This window comes from Carassius carassius, chromosome 48 (genome assembly GCF_963082965.1).
Source record: "Carassius carassius chromosome 48, fCarCar2.1, whole genome shotgun sequence".
Lineage (NCBI taxonomy): Eukaryota > Metazoa > Chordata > Actinopteri > Cypriniformes > Cyprinidae > Carassius > Carassius carassius.
The window spans coordinates 4003471-4020913 of record NC_081802.1 but is presented as its reverse complement, the minus strand read 5'-3'; the positions used below and the strand labels follow the sequence as shown (position 1 = coordinate 4020913).

The 17443-nt window shown below is 39.7% G+C and overlaps 1 protein-coding gene across 3 annotated transcripts in view; it reads left to right on the top strand.

Annotated features, from left to right (window-relative positions):
- The window catches only part of LOC132131480 (acid-sensing ion channel 1B), a 149777-nt gene that overhangs the window by 97411 nt on the left and 34923 nt on the right, over positions 1–17443 (top strand). Inside the window, exon 1 of one of the 3 annotated variants that reach the window (XM_059543522.1) lies at positions 5464–5590. The exons of 1 other annotated variant lie outside the window; for it this stretch is intronic. Coding sequence is in view for 1 of the 2 variants with exons in the window: in XM_059543519.1 (XP_059399502.1) it covers positions 12955–13614 (660 nt within the window). In the remaining variant the exon portion in view is untranslated. Of the gene's footprint in view, positions 1–5463; positions 5591–12927; positions 13615–17443 lie in introns of those variants that run through there. One more of the 3 variants, XM_059543519.1, reaches the window with a different exon arrangement.

Here is a 17443-nt window from a genome sequence, read left to right as displayed (position 1 = left end):
CGAGTCCAACGGTGTCCCTCTAGAAAATGTGTTCTGTGTGAATGGCTTGGTTTCAGTTTTGATGTAAACAAGATCTTCTTCACATTGATGTTCTCTTTCTTTCTTTTTTTTTGTAGTGGCTTCAACTGGATAGGCTAACATAACCTTATGCAATGCCACATACATCGTCCTCGCATCTCGTGAGCCAGTGATAAAGATCAAGCATACTTCGGCCGTCCGCACACTGTCTGCATTATGTCCTTTTCATCATCCGCGTGCGGGCATTTTTTGAGACCCGCGCGGATGGTGCGTGTACACGAGGTGAAAGATGAGACGGCAGATACTGCATGTCGAGCTCGTCTGCCTTTGAAAGTTGTGTAGACATGGCTGTGCGCGCGGCAAGATGGAATGGAACACGGACTGTGAAGTACCGGGGCTCATAAGCAGCTCCCTTAATGCACACCTAAAATTCGAATGCAACGTTTTTGCATTCGAATGTGGATTTTTATTTTACATTTTTATTTTTATTTTATTCGATTTTTTTTTTTTGACAGCCCTAGAATCGCCTATGCGATTTTTTTGTTGTTGTTGACATTTCTAATCGTAAACACAGCCATGTTGAAGCCTGCAGTAAATGTTTTGCATTATGGCAGTCCACTCTGCTTATTGTTTTTCGAAAATGTTGCACTCCTGTTTGTCATTGTGCACGTAACTTCACGCCAATAAATCATCCGAAATATTGGTCTTTACATTCGTCCTGCCTGTTGTCCGTGGATTTACCTATATTTGGTGTTATTTGCCGTATAGAACTTATTTAGACATGCAAAATCGATTTTACAATCGATTCAATGAACACTTGTTACTCAAATCAAACAGGATTTTTTCACAAAAGTGACGACCCAAGAAAGCAAAGTAAACAGTAGGTTGCATTGATACCTAGTGGTGGATGCATGTAAAACAATATAACAGTACTACATTTTTTTCTTCTCACCTGAAATTCATGCAATAAACATGTTTTTGACAAATATTTAAATTTGTTTGTGGTCTATATAGCCTGCATCAAAATGAGGTTTGCAATTATGCGCCCGAAGGCACGGGTTGAAGACACAGTCAGTGACGTCACGATATGCTAATTTGTTTAAATTCATACTTACGTCATCACCATCGCCAAAAATGTCTTCTTTTTTTTTTACATTGAAACTTGAAAAAAAAAATAGACCGACCTACCGACCCCCCTTTTTTTTTAATTACTGTTACTGCCAACCAAAATATTTTTAAGGATGGCCTCAGATTCCAGACTTTCAAATAGTTGTATCTCGGCCAAATATTGTCAGATCCAAAAAAAAAAAGAATATTTATTCAGCTTTCAGATGATGTATAAATCTCAATAAAATAAAAATTACACTTAAGACTGGGTTTGTGGTTCAGGGTCACATATATAATTCACTTAATTATGTATATTAAAATTATATATTAAATTTTTGTAGCTATTTCGGCAGCCCTAATATGTTAATAGGCCTCATAAGAGCTCATAAGCTCACAGGATCACACAAGCTTGCTGATTATATACGTTACATTGTTTGCCTTGTAATGTACAGCTGTGTCGTACAGGTCTGACCTGAGTTGCACTAATATGAGTATTTCCAGTGTGTTCTGTTTAGACCTCATCATTACACAGCACAGGTGTAAATTAAAGCCCCGCTTTCCTCTGTGAGCACCTTAAGATGAGAATTGATCAGCTTTAAAGACCCAGGTGGAGAGCGAGAAGGAGGGAAAAGTTGTCAGAAGAATTTGATTATCGGCTGTAAAAATGTGTGTGCAATGACAGATTTTAATGGCGTGAGACTTGCATGTGGAGGCCAGACGGCCATCACTGCGGGACAGAGTAAACCGCGTGCCCTGGTATGCTAAAATTAGTTCAAATGAGCCACCATTTATGACTAATTCAGAAATATTATATTTTGTAAACTTTAGTGAAGTGACATGTGGCCAAGTATGGTGACCCATACTTGGAATATGTGCTCTGCATTTAACCCATTCAAAGTGCACACACACAGTAGTCAACACACCCCTGGAGCAATGGGCAGACGTATTAATGTGGTGCTCAGGAAGCAGTTGGAGGTTTGGTTCTTGCTCAATGGTTTCCTATGTGCATATATAGGAATCCTGGTTGTTTGCTGTGTTTATGTATTCTGTGTGGATGTCTGTGGTGCGGTTGATTGGGTATTCTGGGTGGTTGTAATGGGCTTCTGGGTGGTTTATTCTGTTTTGTATTCTGGTTCGCTGGTTGCTGGGATGTTCTAGATGATTTCTGGGCATTTCTGGGTGGTTTCTACTGCTTCTACTGTTCTAGTTGGTTAATATGCTGTTGCTGATGTGTTCTGGGTGGTTTCTTAGGGAATTTGGGTGGCTTGTACTGTTTATAGGGTATTCTGGCTGGCTGTAGGTATTTGCTATGCAGTTGATGGGGTGTTTTGGGGTGGTTGCAAGTGGATTCTGGTTGGTTTCTTCTGTGTTCATATGGTATTCTGAGTGACTGTAGGTGGTTGCTTTGCTGCTGATGGGGTGTTCTGGGTGGTTTCTTTGGTTTAGTATTCCGAGTGGCTGTAGGTGGTTGCTGGGATGTTCTGGGTGACTTTTTAGCATTTTTTGGGTAGTTTCTACAGTTTCTACAATTGTGGCTGTAGCTGGTTACTATGCTGTTGTTTAGGTGTTCTGGATGGTTTATAGGGATTTTCTGGTGGTTTTGACTGTTTATAGGGACTTCTGGGTGGCTGTTAGGTGATTGGTATGTGGTTGCTAAGCTGTTCTGGGTGGTTTGTTGTTAAGTGGACATTTGTAAACAAACTATGTCTATTTCGGTAGGTAACTAAAGCAACAGATTTTAAATACAATTTTTACAATACAACTGTCTCATTCACACGGTCTATATCAGGGGTCTCCAAACTCAGTGCTGGAGGGCCGGGGTCCTGAAGAGTTTAGCTAATTAATTAACCCTAATTAAACACACCTGAACCAGCTAATCAAGGTTTTACTAGGCATGCTAGAAACTTCCAGGCAGGTGTTTTGAGGCAAGTTGAAGCTAAACTCTGCTGGACACCGGCCCTCCAGGCCCAAGTTTGGAGACCCTTGTTCTATAGGGACATTTCGTCACAGTGTGTGTGAAACCAGAATGGGCTTCATTTACCACACAGATAAAATGCGCTCCTCATTCGGTCTGATGTCAGTAGGCGGAACACATTAGCAAATGAGAGCAAATTAATTTGCTGCATGTAAATCGAGTCCCTCCGCCATTGTTCGCCGGGGTAAATCTAGCCGCTCTCGCTAATGTAGTTACCAAACTCTCACCTGAAACGCTTGTCATATTACAACCCGAATTCCGGAAAAGTTGGGACGTTTTTTAAATTTTCATAAAATGAAAACTAAAAGACTTTCAAATCACATGAGCCAATATTTTATTCACAATAGAACATAGATAACATAGCAAATGTTTAAACTGAGAAAGTTTACAATTTTATGCACAAAATTAGTTCATTTCAATTTTGATTTCTGCTACTGGTCTCAAAATAGTTGGGATGGGGCTGGTTTACTATGGTGTAGCATCTCCTTTTCTTTTCAAAACAGTTTGAAGACGTCTGGGCATTGAGGCTATGAGTTGCTGGAGTTTTGCTGTTGGAATTTGGTCCCATTCTTGCCTTATATAGATTTCCAGCTGCTGAAGAGTTCGTGGTAGTCTTTGACGTATTTTTCGTTTAATGATGCACCAAATGTTCTCTATAGGTGAAAGATCTGGACTGCAGGCAGGCCAGGTTAGCACCCGGACCCTCTACGACGAAGCCTTGCTGTTGTTATAGCTGCAGTATGTGGTTTTGCATTGTCCTGCTGAAATAAACAAGGCCTTCCCTGAAATAGACGTTGTTTGGAGGGAAGCATATGTTGCTCTAAAACCTTTATATACCTTTCAGCATTCACAGAGCCTTCCAAAACATGCAAGCTGCTCATACCGTATGCACTTATGCACCCCCATACCATCAGAGATGCTGGCTTTTGAACTGAACGCTGATAACATGCTGGAAGGTCTCCCTCCTCTTTAGCCCGGAGGACACGGCGTCCGTGATTTCCAACAAGAATGTCAAATTTGGACTCGTCTGACCATAAAACACTATTCCACTTTGAAATAGTCCATTTTAAATGAGTCTTGGCCCACAGGACACGACGGCGCTTCTGGACCATGTTCACATATGGCTTCCTTTTTGCATGATAGAGCTTTAGTTGGCATCTGCTGATGGCACGGCGGATTGTGTTTACCGACAGTGGTTTCTGAAAGTATTCCTGGGCCCATTTAGTAATGTCATTGACACAATCATGCCGATGAGTGATGCAGTGTCGTCTGAGAGCCCGAAGACCACGGGCATCCAATAAAGGTCTCCGGCCTTGTCCCTTACGCACAGAGATTTCTCCAGTTTCTCTGAATCTTTTGATGATGTTATGCACTGTAGATGATGAGATTTGCAAAGCCTTTGCAATTTGACGTTGAGGAACATTGTTTTTAAAGTTTTCCACAATTTTTTTACGCAGTCTTTCACAGATTGGAGAGCCTCTGTCCATCTTTACTTCTGAGAGACTCTGCTTCTCTAAGACAAAGCTTTTATAGCTAATCATGTTACAGACCTGATATCAATTAACTTAATTAATCACTAGATGTTCTCTCAGCTGAATCTTTTCAAAACTGCTTGCTTTTTTAGCCATTTATTGCCCCCGTGCCAACTTTTTTGAGACCTGTAGCAGGCATTAAATTTTAAATGAGCTAATTAAGTGGATAAAAGTGTAAAATTTCTCAGTTTAAACATTTGCTACGTTATCTATGTTCTATTGTGAATAAAATATTGGCTCATGTGATTTGAAATTCCTTTAGTTTTCATTTTATTAAAATTTAAAAAACGTCCCAACTTTTCCGGAATTCGGGTTGTATGTGACAAGACAAATAGATTAGACTCTGACTGTCCCTGGAGCCGAGGGTTGGTGGTCACAGAGGAGGCGGAGACAGCAGCAGAATACCTAAACATCCAAACAGATGCAGCCTCCTGATAGGACACGAAACATACAAAAGTTTTGGGTATGAACATTTTGGTCAGATCTAGGTGGCCCCGGACTGCAATTTCTACTGATATTGTTTATGCAATACAGGTATGTCTTATATATCATTTTAATTTCTTTCAAAGCTTTTTCTATAAAAAATATCATCCTATCATTGTAGCATTCATCTCTTTTTAAGTGCCATCTTATAGCTATCAGTCAACATTCAATGCTTCCATGTGCTCCCTTGACTTCCCATGGAGCTGCAGACATTAGCGGCGCAGTTGAACACTAGCAAACGACTTTGACAAACAGCCTTTCTGAAGCATGTGGCGCTGAGCAAATCTCCCAGAGAGATCCTGTCGCGCAGTCTCTTCCCTGAGCAGACATTTGCTGGTGGGGGAAGGTCTCGTAGGCAAACACACCTCTGTCAGTGGGTATCTGACATAATGGAGTCACACAGGACATAATCATAGTTTTGGCAGCCCCGTTGCTGAAACGATGCGAAGGGGAAGAGGTGTAGCATTAACAGCAGGTGTGGTAGCCTTCATTTAAAACTCTTGTGTCTGTGTGAATGTTGAGCTTCTGTTTTTGTTGGAATGGCTTTAGGCTTTTGTTTTGTCCATACAATGAAAGTCAATGGGGTCCAATCAATGTTATTTTGGACCCCATTGACTTTTATTGTGTGGACAAAAGCAGCAGCAGTTCTTTAAAAAATCCTTTGTGTTCTGGAGAAGAAAAGTAGGTCATACAGGTTTGGAATTACATGGGGATGAGTAAATGATGATATAATTTTCCTTTTAGGATAATTATCCCTTTAAGTAAGTTTCAAATTCTTAACGTCTACTTCTGACTGGCAAACTCATTATTGCATTTTGGAGCTCCAATTTCTCCCAGGTGCCTCATGTATTGTCATGTTAAAGCAACATTGGTGTAAAGATGTGGTCACGTTTAGAATTTTTTTTAATTTTATTTTAGTATTGCAGTTTTCTGTGACTATTTTGATCGCAAAAAAAGATTTGTTCCATGAAAGACTGGAGGGACTGTTTAAGGGTGAACATTGCCATTTAAAATTAAATTATGACTGTTTGGAGCAAGAAATGTTAAGTGGACTTTAAGGGAAAGATAAAATGCTACGAAAGTGTCAAATATGTCCCCCTCAGCATGGATTTTAAAAAGTTGATTGGATTGAGACCATTCTGCTGATAAGAGTAAAATGAGGATAAACGCGAGAGCAAGACATTCAGGTGCAGCTTGGTTATCGTCTCTAGCAAATGAGATAACAGCCTTTTGAAGCATCCAGACTTTGGCATAATAACCATCTCCATCATTTTGCCGTGTTAAATAGGCTTCATCCTCGTCCACACAGCCGAAGGCCGGCAGAAAGAAACTTTAAGCTGTGCTTAGCGAGGCTAATCGAACTAGCTCCTCCACAGCTCTGGCTGCCCTTCAGAGAGTGCTTTGTGTCTAGTCCTTCTTGTATTTTCTCCTCAAGTCGCTACATGGGAACTTGCCCTTTTCTGATGCCCTATTGGAAATCATTGAGCATTATTTTAAGTTCATGACCTACTGTTTGTGTGGATTTGTGTACGTGTGTGTGCGTGCGCAAACAGTCTATAGCCGTGAGCTACTTTACGTTTGCGCTAGCATGAAGCATTTGTGAACATGTTCTCTCCCTATTTGTAGCAATGTATGCCACACAAAAGAGCAGAACCCTCTTGAAAACCATGCTTGTGCTTCAAAAATACTTGGCCATACATGTTGCAAACACTAGTTGGCTGCCTCGCTGTCTGCTGTCTACACATGAAGCGCTAGTTAGCTGATTGCCCAAAGCTAACTCGTTTGACAAGCCAATGGCTCGTTTGCAGAGATCCATGTGTGAAATGCCTCTAGGAAAACTGGGATTCCCCTATCCCTAAATGAAGACAAACTATGACTCATTAGCATAAAGATACAATGTGAACACTGATGTCATGTCATATTGGGTGAAATAGTTTGCATTAAAAAAAAATTATTCTATTGAAATAAAAAGTGACTGACATTACTCTCATTTTGTCCACTACCTTGTATTTTCTCAGCTCTGTGTTTTAATATATATTTTTATTTATTGCTTTTATGTTATTTATATTCCAATCAGATCAATGAAGTCAGTTTAGGGTTTAAGAAAAAAGTTCATCTGAGCTTTTAGCACTAACAAAAAATGTGGATAAACCAAATTTCCATCCATCAGTTTTGAGGTTTTAGCTTCTCTCATGAAACTCAACTAGAGCTAAAATCTGGATGGAACACTTTAATGAAACCCTTCATTTACTTTGATTCAAACAAAACCTCCGCCGAGCAAGACGCCACCCCATCATCAGCTTTATTACCTCCTGCGTCACTGCATCTCTGCTCCAAACATTAGCACTTGCTCGCCTGATAAGAAAGTCTTAATGGGGCTCCTCACACCAGGCTATTTTTCTTGTCACTGAGTCTGTCATTAGACACCATAAAAATTGTAAGTTCTCCATATTAGAAAATCGGAAAGCTTTTAACAAATCCATTCTGTACTTATCTATTTGCTAAGTGAAATGCTGATGGAAAATTGTCATTATTTCTAAATACAAGAATGTAATTGGGAATTTGTAAAAAAGATCTAATCTCAAGCTGATTGTAATTAGTGGTGTTTGCGAAGTCAGATTTACACTTGGTGGACAATACAACAGGCTGAAAAATCCAACGACTTCCACTGAATGAGGAACCAGAGCCATAGTCTTTTCACACAAGACCACCTAGAAAAACCACTTACAACAACACAAGTGCAACTACAAAGCAACCCCTTAGCAATGGCTTAAAACACCATAGCAATTGCCTTGCAACCCCAGAACACTTAGTAACACTCACATTGGCAACTGCATAGCAATGGCTGGGCAACAACCTAGAACTGTTAGGCAACTGGATAGCAATGCTAAAATCCACTCAAAACTCTTCAGTGAATGCATAGCATCAACCTGGTAACAACCCAGATTACAACAGTAACTGTCACCTAGTGACCAACGTTACATAAAATAAATCAGGTCCCAGCCACAGAAACAAAACAGACAGTCAATGTGCGGATACAACAAATAGTCTTTATAGGGACAGCAAGCACTATCTAGAAATAGTGTTACGTAGGGGGAAGAGTTCACTAAAATTGTGTCTCTGAAGCCGTTTGGAAAGAGGCTAAGGTTCAGTGGCTTCACGACAGTTTGCTCCAGCGGTCCTCCTTCCAAAAGTCAAGCGGACACGTCCAGAAGGTCACGGCAGTCGTCCGACCCACAGGGAAACGTTACGGTACTCTCGGCGGCAAACAGCAAACGCTGAGGGAGATTCCGGTGTAACCAAGGCAGTCTTCACAGCAACACTGGGCCCAGGGATCCAAGGTGGATAATCCAGAGGCTAAAAGAGAGCACCACGAATGACCACCAACATCACAGATAGCGGGTCACACTTACACTGTAGTACGATAAAATATAATTACAGCCCTTCAGGCAGCATTCGAGAGCGTTGAGGGAGGCTCGAGGATTAGAGAGCGTTGAGGGAAGTTTGAGGATAGCCAGTCTTCAGGACAATGCCAACCACTGGAACCATAAGACAGGTATTGCTGAGGCTAAAAGCAAACGCCCACAATGAACACCAACACAACAGAAAATGGACACACATTCACAATGTGTGGTAATAAAATATATTTACGGCCCTTTAGGCAACATTAGAGAGCGTTGAGAAAATCAAGCTGCAGTATACTGGTGGTCAAACAGAGATGCCTGGGAACTTAGGCTTCGTGTACAGAGCAGGGAAGTGCATAGAACACAAAATGGCAGCAGAACAGCAGCCACCAGGCAAGGCCCCTCTCTGTTCCAAAGAGTCAGTTTTTATCTCCTTCAAACTATGCATGGCCAGCTGTTAGAGAATTAGTCACTAATTGCCATTATCAGCAGCAATGCAGAGGCAATAATAAAGTTACTCAAATCACAGGAAGTGTCGTCCAAATATGGGCAAAAAGGTGGAGCATGGTTACAAGTTCTAATGAACTAATTAAGTCACATTAGCAGGGAGGAAGCACAGTCCAAATATGGGCAGAATAATAAAACGGGAAGCTGGTTGCCAGGTTTGTCCATTAATAGGCGTCTATAAAGAGTCAAGCAGGGCAGATTAAGAAATAGAAACCCACTACAAATTTGATGCAAATGCACAGTAAATAACCACTACAATTCAGAGTGCCAATATATTAATGCACACAGTAAACACCATCACACATGACACTGCACAAAATAAGGCCCAAATGTCTCTGATCAAAAACAAACAAAATACTGAGTCAACCCGTGACATAACCACTTAAACATATGGAGCAAATCTCTCTGTATACCTGGATACCAGCCGGATTCTTGGTAGTGGAATGGTATTTCTGTTAATCCATCATGATTCTGTCGTATTTGTCAGCTGAAAATGTGCTCTTTAAAGACAGTGCTCACAAACACAGGCATTATTGATCTAGACGAGCACACTGTTTATTCCAAATGTTTGTGAGCGCTTCAACAGCCGCTTGAGTTTGATAAATAGATCTTTAAACGCAGGCTATAATTTAACTGTTGAAAATGGCATCAGCACTGTGGATCCTCCGGATCTCTGCCTTTAGAAAGACGAGGAAGAAGATTCCAATGAATTTTTAAATTCCTCATTTGAATTTTAGCATTCGTAGACAAACAACAAATAAATTATACATGTTAGCAATATACCACGTCGAGTGTGTAGTGCGTGCAAGAAAATATAACAAATTAATGTTCTGATTCCGATAATCTTGCGTCTGTAATAATAAAAACAGCATAATGTTATGAAGGTGAACCATTGATGAATGAGTCATGCTGTTTATCATTTCTATTTCAGTATTTTCCAGCTCAGTAGAGTCATGCTTTGAGGAAGGTGAGGTCTTGTGCATCTAATCTTAGTGCATGGGTTCATATGAAGAACGTGCCGCGTGGCTAAAACAACTCATTTAATGCAGTGCGGGGACCCCCACGACCCCACGGCAGCTGATTTAGTAAGCATATGGTTTCTCTCGTCCCTTGTCTCCACTTGTTTGTGTCGGTGTTGTTTTTGCAGCGTGTAATAATGCCTCTTATGTCCTGTGGTGTTTCTGTAAATGCAGCGGACTGAGATCATATTTATTTATAAAGTGCATTTTGTTTACAGTGATTATTCAGAGTGCTTTAGAGGAGCAATATGAAAAAATAGAGAAGAAAAAAAATATAATAATACATAAGAGATTATATAAGAAATAAGCATTTATTGTAAAGATGAAAATATTAAGATATTATTGAAATATTTACTTTGAAACAGTGAGATTAAGTTAAAAACTATCCATTATCCAGTATCCATTATTTTAATATTTTAATATCTTTATACTTATGTATTCTTCATTCAGTTTTAAATTAGATTTTTGTTTTAGTTTATATGATTATAAAATATATATTTTTTGCTTTAATATGTTAATCCATCTTTATAGAACATATTATTTATAAGAAATGTATTGTAATTTACTTAAAATATAAATGTAATTTATATATATATATATATATATATATATATATATATATATATATATATATATATATATATATATATATATATATACGTGTGAAATATTTAAGTACATTTTTACATCCATCCATCCAATCCACCTTTATTAAATTTAAAAACGCATTCTAATTTGAATTTTATATAATGTTCATTTTAAATCAATTTGTTAATCGCACTTTCATTTACAATTTTAAATGTCACTTGTTTTAATAAATAGTTAAATTATACAATTATAAAATATATATATTTTCATATTTTACTTATATTAATTTTACTAATATTTTCAAATATTTCTTATTTATTAGCATTTTATATATTACACCTATGGTATATGATATAAAATCTATAACATATTTTGTAATCATAATTAAATTATTTAATTTTCCATTTTCAATTTAATATTGAAATCCATATTTATAATATACTTTTAAAATATATATATTTGTATCTATTTTATTCATTTGTCCTTTCACAATGTTTTAGACATTTGACTTAATATATAAGTAAGTGCTTGTAATTAACATCATTAAAATGTAAATTACATAATATTTATCAATATGCTACAATTTCTCAAGGATAAGTCTGCAACAACCAACAGGTTCATCTTTCTCTTTGCGGTTCTTGTAATTCAGTGCTTGTTAATTCCTGCTGTTGTGGTTGTGCCGGCTGGTTTCATGTTTTTTTTTTCTGGATCTGTGCCACTTGAGACCAGCAGATCTCATTAATTCAGTTTCCGTAAACATTTGCAGGTTTCCTGGTGTTAAATAATGTGATTAGTGCCCAGTAGGCCAATTCAGATGTTAGCCACATAGTGGACGTCATTTTCTCACAGCAGTCATTGAATCATATTACATGTGTGTGTGTGTGTGTGTGGTAATGGGTCTTCATGTGTTTTCCCTCACTGCCAGTATCCATGGTAACGACAGGTCTATCATCGCTGTCAGTTGAGAGGGTCTTTGAGTGGAAATGATGGACCATCTCCATGTGCTTCAAATGACATACCCACCCTGAAGGCACAGAGTCGCCACACGGCAGAATATCTACTGCCCCCTAGAGTCTGAAGACGACGTTACTTGCATTTGTACTAGGCGGAAACATGTGGATGACCACAAGAATGACAAATAACAATAGTGATGACTGACCTAGCCAATACAACTTGGCAAATAGCAAGACAGTACCTGGAGAGAAATCATAAATTATTCACCTTTTTTTTCTTTTTTCAGTGTACTGTTCCTTTAAGTCACTCTTTGATCCCATACTTTCCCTCAAGAGTGAAGGGAGATTGAATGGAGCGTGAAGAAACCTGTTGAGGAGCACCGGAGCAAACCGTGTTGAGAATTCATCTTCACTTGCAACTTTGCATTTTCAAGAGCTGTGGGTCGACATGGGAAAAGTGTTTGGCAGGAGCTCTGGATACTTCACACGCTGAGCTCTGCTGCCATCTGTTGGATGCTGTTTGCATTTGGCAGCTTTTGTAAGGTGACTGTATGGCTTTCGGCTTTTACTGGAGATCAGTCTAAAACAATGTCCAATTGTGAAATGGTCACTTTACAAGTGCATTTAAATCCAATGTTGAAGATTTGATCATTGGGCTTCTTATGTTAGATGCTGTTCATAGTTGAAGCTAGCTAAGCAAAGCTTTCAGTTGCTGTTAGGTATTTGCGTTTGTGTGCTTTAAGTCTGGAATCGCTTCACTTCTGAGCCACAGCCACACACATGCTCGCATGTTGATATCTTGGCTTTGCTTTAGAGTGTTTATTCATGAGCCGCTAAACCAGCAACAGTGACGCATTCAGCATATCCTGTTCATCAAGGCATAATGGTTGCTGTGCCTTTTATCATCTAGTTAAACATCCCATGCATTTGGAATCATGAAGTAGATATTGTGTAATAGAAATGAGCCAGATTATTATCCTAATTGCTTAAAGGCGCAATGAAAGGTGATCTGGTGCTGACATCAGATGCAGGTTGCACTGGGACTATTCCTTTTCAGAGGGAGGGAGTTTGGGGCCAGGAAGTGCTTAACATCCCAACTGCGCCATTCCTCTTTAGATGTCCCGTTGTGAAGGGAGAGACGGATTCCTGGCGATGTCAAAGCGCTGGACATCATTTCAGAAGAGATCATTGTCGGTTTTCCATCTCTAGTGACCGGAAGATCAAGTCTGGATTGGCTTATCCGGGGTCAAAGAATCTCTCCTGGGTTTTTTGGACGTAGGACATCCAGAATACTTCAAAATTTCATTTGAGGAGTAATCCAGTCTGTGTTCTTTTTTTCACTATTGACTGTTTTTTTGATTTAACATCATGGTACGAATCACATGCACCCTCTCCTTCAGCACCGATGATGAGCCAGTTGGCCGCTCGCGCCAAGGCAGCCTCGATGACCACTACAAGCGCGTGGTGTGGTCAAGAGATGGCGAACACGGCAAGTACCAAGAAGAGGGCGACGATCCGGACACACGTGATGGGACGGAAGATGAAGAAGTGCCCGACATCAGCCTCGCCACGTTTTTTGATGGCTGCTCCCTCCACGGTGCCAACCACGTCTTTGTGGACAAGAAGTTTAGTGTCCGCCGGGGCTTGTGGACGGTGGTCTTTCTATTGGCGATCTCTATGTTCCTCATGCAGGTGGTGGACCGTGTCATCTACTACCTGCAGTATGACTACATCACCTTGCTGGATGAGCGCAATGCCAAGAACATGACGTTCCCCGCCATCACCTTCTGCAACTACAACTCGTTCCGACGCTCGCAGCTGAGCTACAGCGACCTGATCTTCATGGGGCCAATGTTGGGATATGAGGACAACATGGCTCCGGGAATTCCTTTGGCGCCGGAGCCCGACAGGCAAGGATCTCGCTTCAGCCTCGCAGAGTTCTTCAATCGCACCCGTCACCGCATGGATGATATGCTGCTGGAGTGCAAATTCTCTGGGAATGAGTGCGGGCCTGAACACTGGAAAGAGGTAGGACCGGCGTCCGGATGGACTCGAGTTTTAGCCCTGTGGCGCTCAATCCATTCTCAGCATGTTATTGTGAGGGCGGCTGACTTTATTTGCAAGAAGATAAATGGACTCGGCACACTTGAGGCATCAGAGAAGATGAATAGGTGTTCTCACTGTATCTAACAGGAATCAGAAGCCATTTATTCTTTGTGTTCAGTGTTGCAAATAAAAACAGCAATTCAGACCCCCATTATTACCCTTTGACTACTCGTGATTGATAATTATACGTTGTTGCTTGCTTTTGTGTTTAACAATGTTATTTCTCTAGACTAGCGGCTGAAGTTTTGACATTGTGAAAAATTGGTCTCCGGAAAGTGTTTGCATAGATTGGTCAGATATGGTGACAAGATTATTGTGCATCGTCTTTGTGGATGGTGTTTTTGACGGATAAAATCCTGCGGTTCGCAGCTAGTTTCCTCAGATTTAACTGTTAAGCTTATATACAATATTAATTATAATCTTTTTGATTTACTGTTAATGTTTTTATTTTCTATAACTTTTTTCTTAAGAGGTCCTATGTATTATTTTATGGGTTTTCATACATGAATATATGCAACGGCTGCATTATATATTTTACTGCAGGGAGGTCCATTGCAGTGGGATCACAATATTTGTGGATGCTTGTCAACAAAGCTTTTGCAAACCGCTGATATAAGACGCAAGTTTTCTGTGCAGAGTATCGCTCCAGTGTTCTTCTCCCAAGAGCAGGTCTGAGTTTGCAGCGAATCCCTTTACGCTGATGAAAAGAGGCCCGTCTGTCTGTGAAACAGGCATTTTGTTTGTCATTGTTGCTGATCTCAAGGTTTCAAGCCCGCGGGTCTCCTATGAGTCGAGCTCTTATTGAGCTGAGTGAATTATGTGGTGTTTCACTGTAAAGGCCAAGGATATATCTGGTAACTCTTACTGAAGAATCAGTTTAGAGCACTTAAGTATATTTAGCCTCCTGCCTGGTAAGTGCATATGGGGTTTTAAACACCCCTGGCTGTGCTCTTGATAATGGATGTTTATTATCTGATGCCTCCGATGGGATGTATTATCAGACTACTTAAAAGGTGCAGCATGGATAATCTGCCGTATGCACACAAACAAAGCATCCGATGACCATAAATGCTGCATTACACAATCCACACTTAGTGGTTTAACTATCAGTTCAAATCAGCTAGCAGAGTCAGTCAATGCTGGTGTTCTCTGCTAATCTCGACCTGGCCATAAGTGCTCATTTGCTAATCATTCTTGCGACGCTAAGATTGTGAGTTCACTTTGTGTGAGTCTCCATCGATTGACAGATATTTAGAAGAGTGCTGGAGCGGGTCGATAGGAGGCGGGCCTTTGTCAGGCAGACGGGCAGCTCATCTTTCCGTCCCGGGGCAGAATTCGAGTCCAACTTCCTCCAGCTCCATCAGACAGGGATCTTTTTTCACAAGCTCGCGTTTCGCTCTTCTGCACGCCCAGTCATGAGGTCAGCTAACTATTGTTAGATCAGAGAGTCGGTTATGACTATATTTCAATATTTCTGCATTAAGCAAATTATTGCTTATACTTACCCTGAATCGTTTGTGTTCAAGACATGAATGATACCTAGAATGGCTAATAATCATATCATTTTTGCCAAAGAATCAGTGTTATCTGAACTGCTTAATTGGGCTAAAAAACTGAGTTCAGTGCAGTTAATTATAGATGTAGAATCAATAATTGGCTTGTCATTTAAAACTCCTAAAGACAAGGGTGTGCAGAATCTATACTTTATCTGATGCTGTATTTGGTATCTTAGAAGTGCATGCTAGTGTTTAATTTGACCTTGACTGTATAATCTCAACGTGATCTTCATGGTTTATTGGTGGATTGGTGCTGAAGACAGCAGCTCATCTAATATTAACAAGGCCAAAAAACACATTTCTTACCAGTTTCTTTCCGGCCCTGGCTCCGTTCCCTTCATTACCTTCAGAAATGCTGAGGCAGCACTCTGTGAAACGCTAATTCATTTCAAGACCATTTAACGATGATGATCGTGATCACACTGAAAGGTTCTCCAGGGTTTGGCTAAACGCTTTGTAGACTTGTAAAATTCCCCCTTTAAACATTTCATGAATAAAATTGGACTATTGATCAATTTCTAAAAATATAATCAAATTAACTGTGATTTCCAGATTGATTAATTGAATTTCATTGAATGCTATACATTAATATTTCCTTTTAAATAATAACAAGCCTTCAAGTGAAGAAAATAAACACCCAGTTGAAAAATATTGAATGCATGTATGTTCTTGAAGTGTCCCCATGTGTTGTGTTGATGTGGTGTTTTGGGTGGTTTCCAGAGTGCTGTTCTGATGTTCACCCGTTCGGGTGTTATTGGTGGTTGCTAGGTGTAGGAGAAGTGACATACCAAAGTTTTATATTTAGGATTACTGTGTGCTCAAATCCACTTATGTGAGCAACAGTGATAGCGATGCTTCGGTAAACAGCACTAATGCCGGAGTATGCTGCAAATGACTTTTGTCTGTAATTTTACAGTTTAATGATCATGAGTCTCATTTGATGTGTATTCGTTTTCACAAGAGGGCACCAGAACACTGAGAATGACACTTAGCCGACTCAGTCCATTGAGTGCTGAACTTCATCACAATGAAGCATACAGAGGCACAAAAGGAAGAATCAGGTGTATTTGTTTTATGAATATAAGCCCAATAAAACGGATTTAAACAACATTTTCAACTTTTTTTCAATTTTATATATATAAAAATGTTTAGCTCATGTCTAGTTCATCATGTAAGTTTAATATAAATATTTATATTTTGTTATATCAAATATGTCACGATCCAATCAATTCCTCCTGATTCGATCTAGTTACACCCACATTTTCTTTTTTTCTAAATATCCTGATACATCCAAAAATACGTTTCCCAACCCATTTCTTGTTGTCTTTATGTGACAAACAGACAATGAAGACTTTCTTTGTACTGCTCATTGGTTTATAGAAGATTTCGCTCCATTCAGGTGGTATTTTCACAAGATATTTGAAAGTTCAAGAGCAACCAAATGTGGTTGAGATGAGTCGAGCTGGCATACAGTCAGTCTGCAGCAAAAAATCAGTCTGCATGAAGTATCTTTCTGCAAGTTTCATGCCCACGCTTTTCTTGTTCAGAATAGTGCTGTGATGAATGCACCTCGGCTTTGTTTACCGCGGTAAAACCGGAGGTGTGCGGATGAACTCCATTGCCAGTGGCAACGCATTGAGAGCACATCATTGTATTCTCAGGGTCTTCAATCAGATCTTAGAAAACTAGTAAGTATTCATCTCTCAATGATGGCCCTCCCACGCCACGGAGAGCTTTGATTTACTGCATGTTTTCATACCTGTCTGAGGAGAGCAGGGATGCCGGATGACTTATTTCAGTGATGGATGTGCTGTATTATCCCCAAGACAGTCGCCAATTAACCTACACACAGCCTGCTATGACGTCCTTCGCGGGTTTGTAAGTGCGTGAGAGTTCTCCAGCAATAATCAGAGCATTCCAACTGTTTGTTAGAGATCTTATTCATATCCATATCTCAGTTAAATGTTCATAAGTGATTATTAGTCATTTAAGGCAAGACAACAGAGGTGAAAAGGGAGAAATTTTTTACATTTTATATATATTTTTTCCCAGTTGATTAATCACGGTTTATCGCAACTGTTTTATATTATATTTAGCGCTGTCAAACGATTAATCACGATTAATCGCATCCAGAATACGTTTTTGTTCACTTTCTAAACATACACAGTACACATACATATTTTATGAATATATAA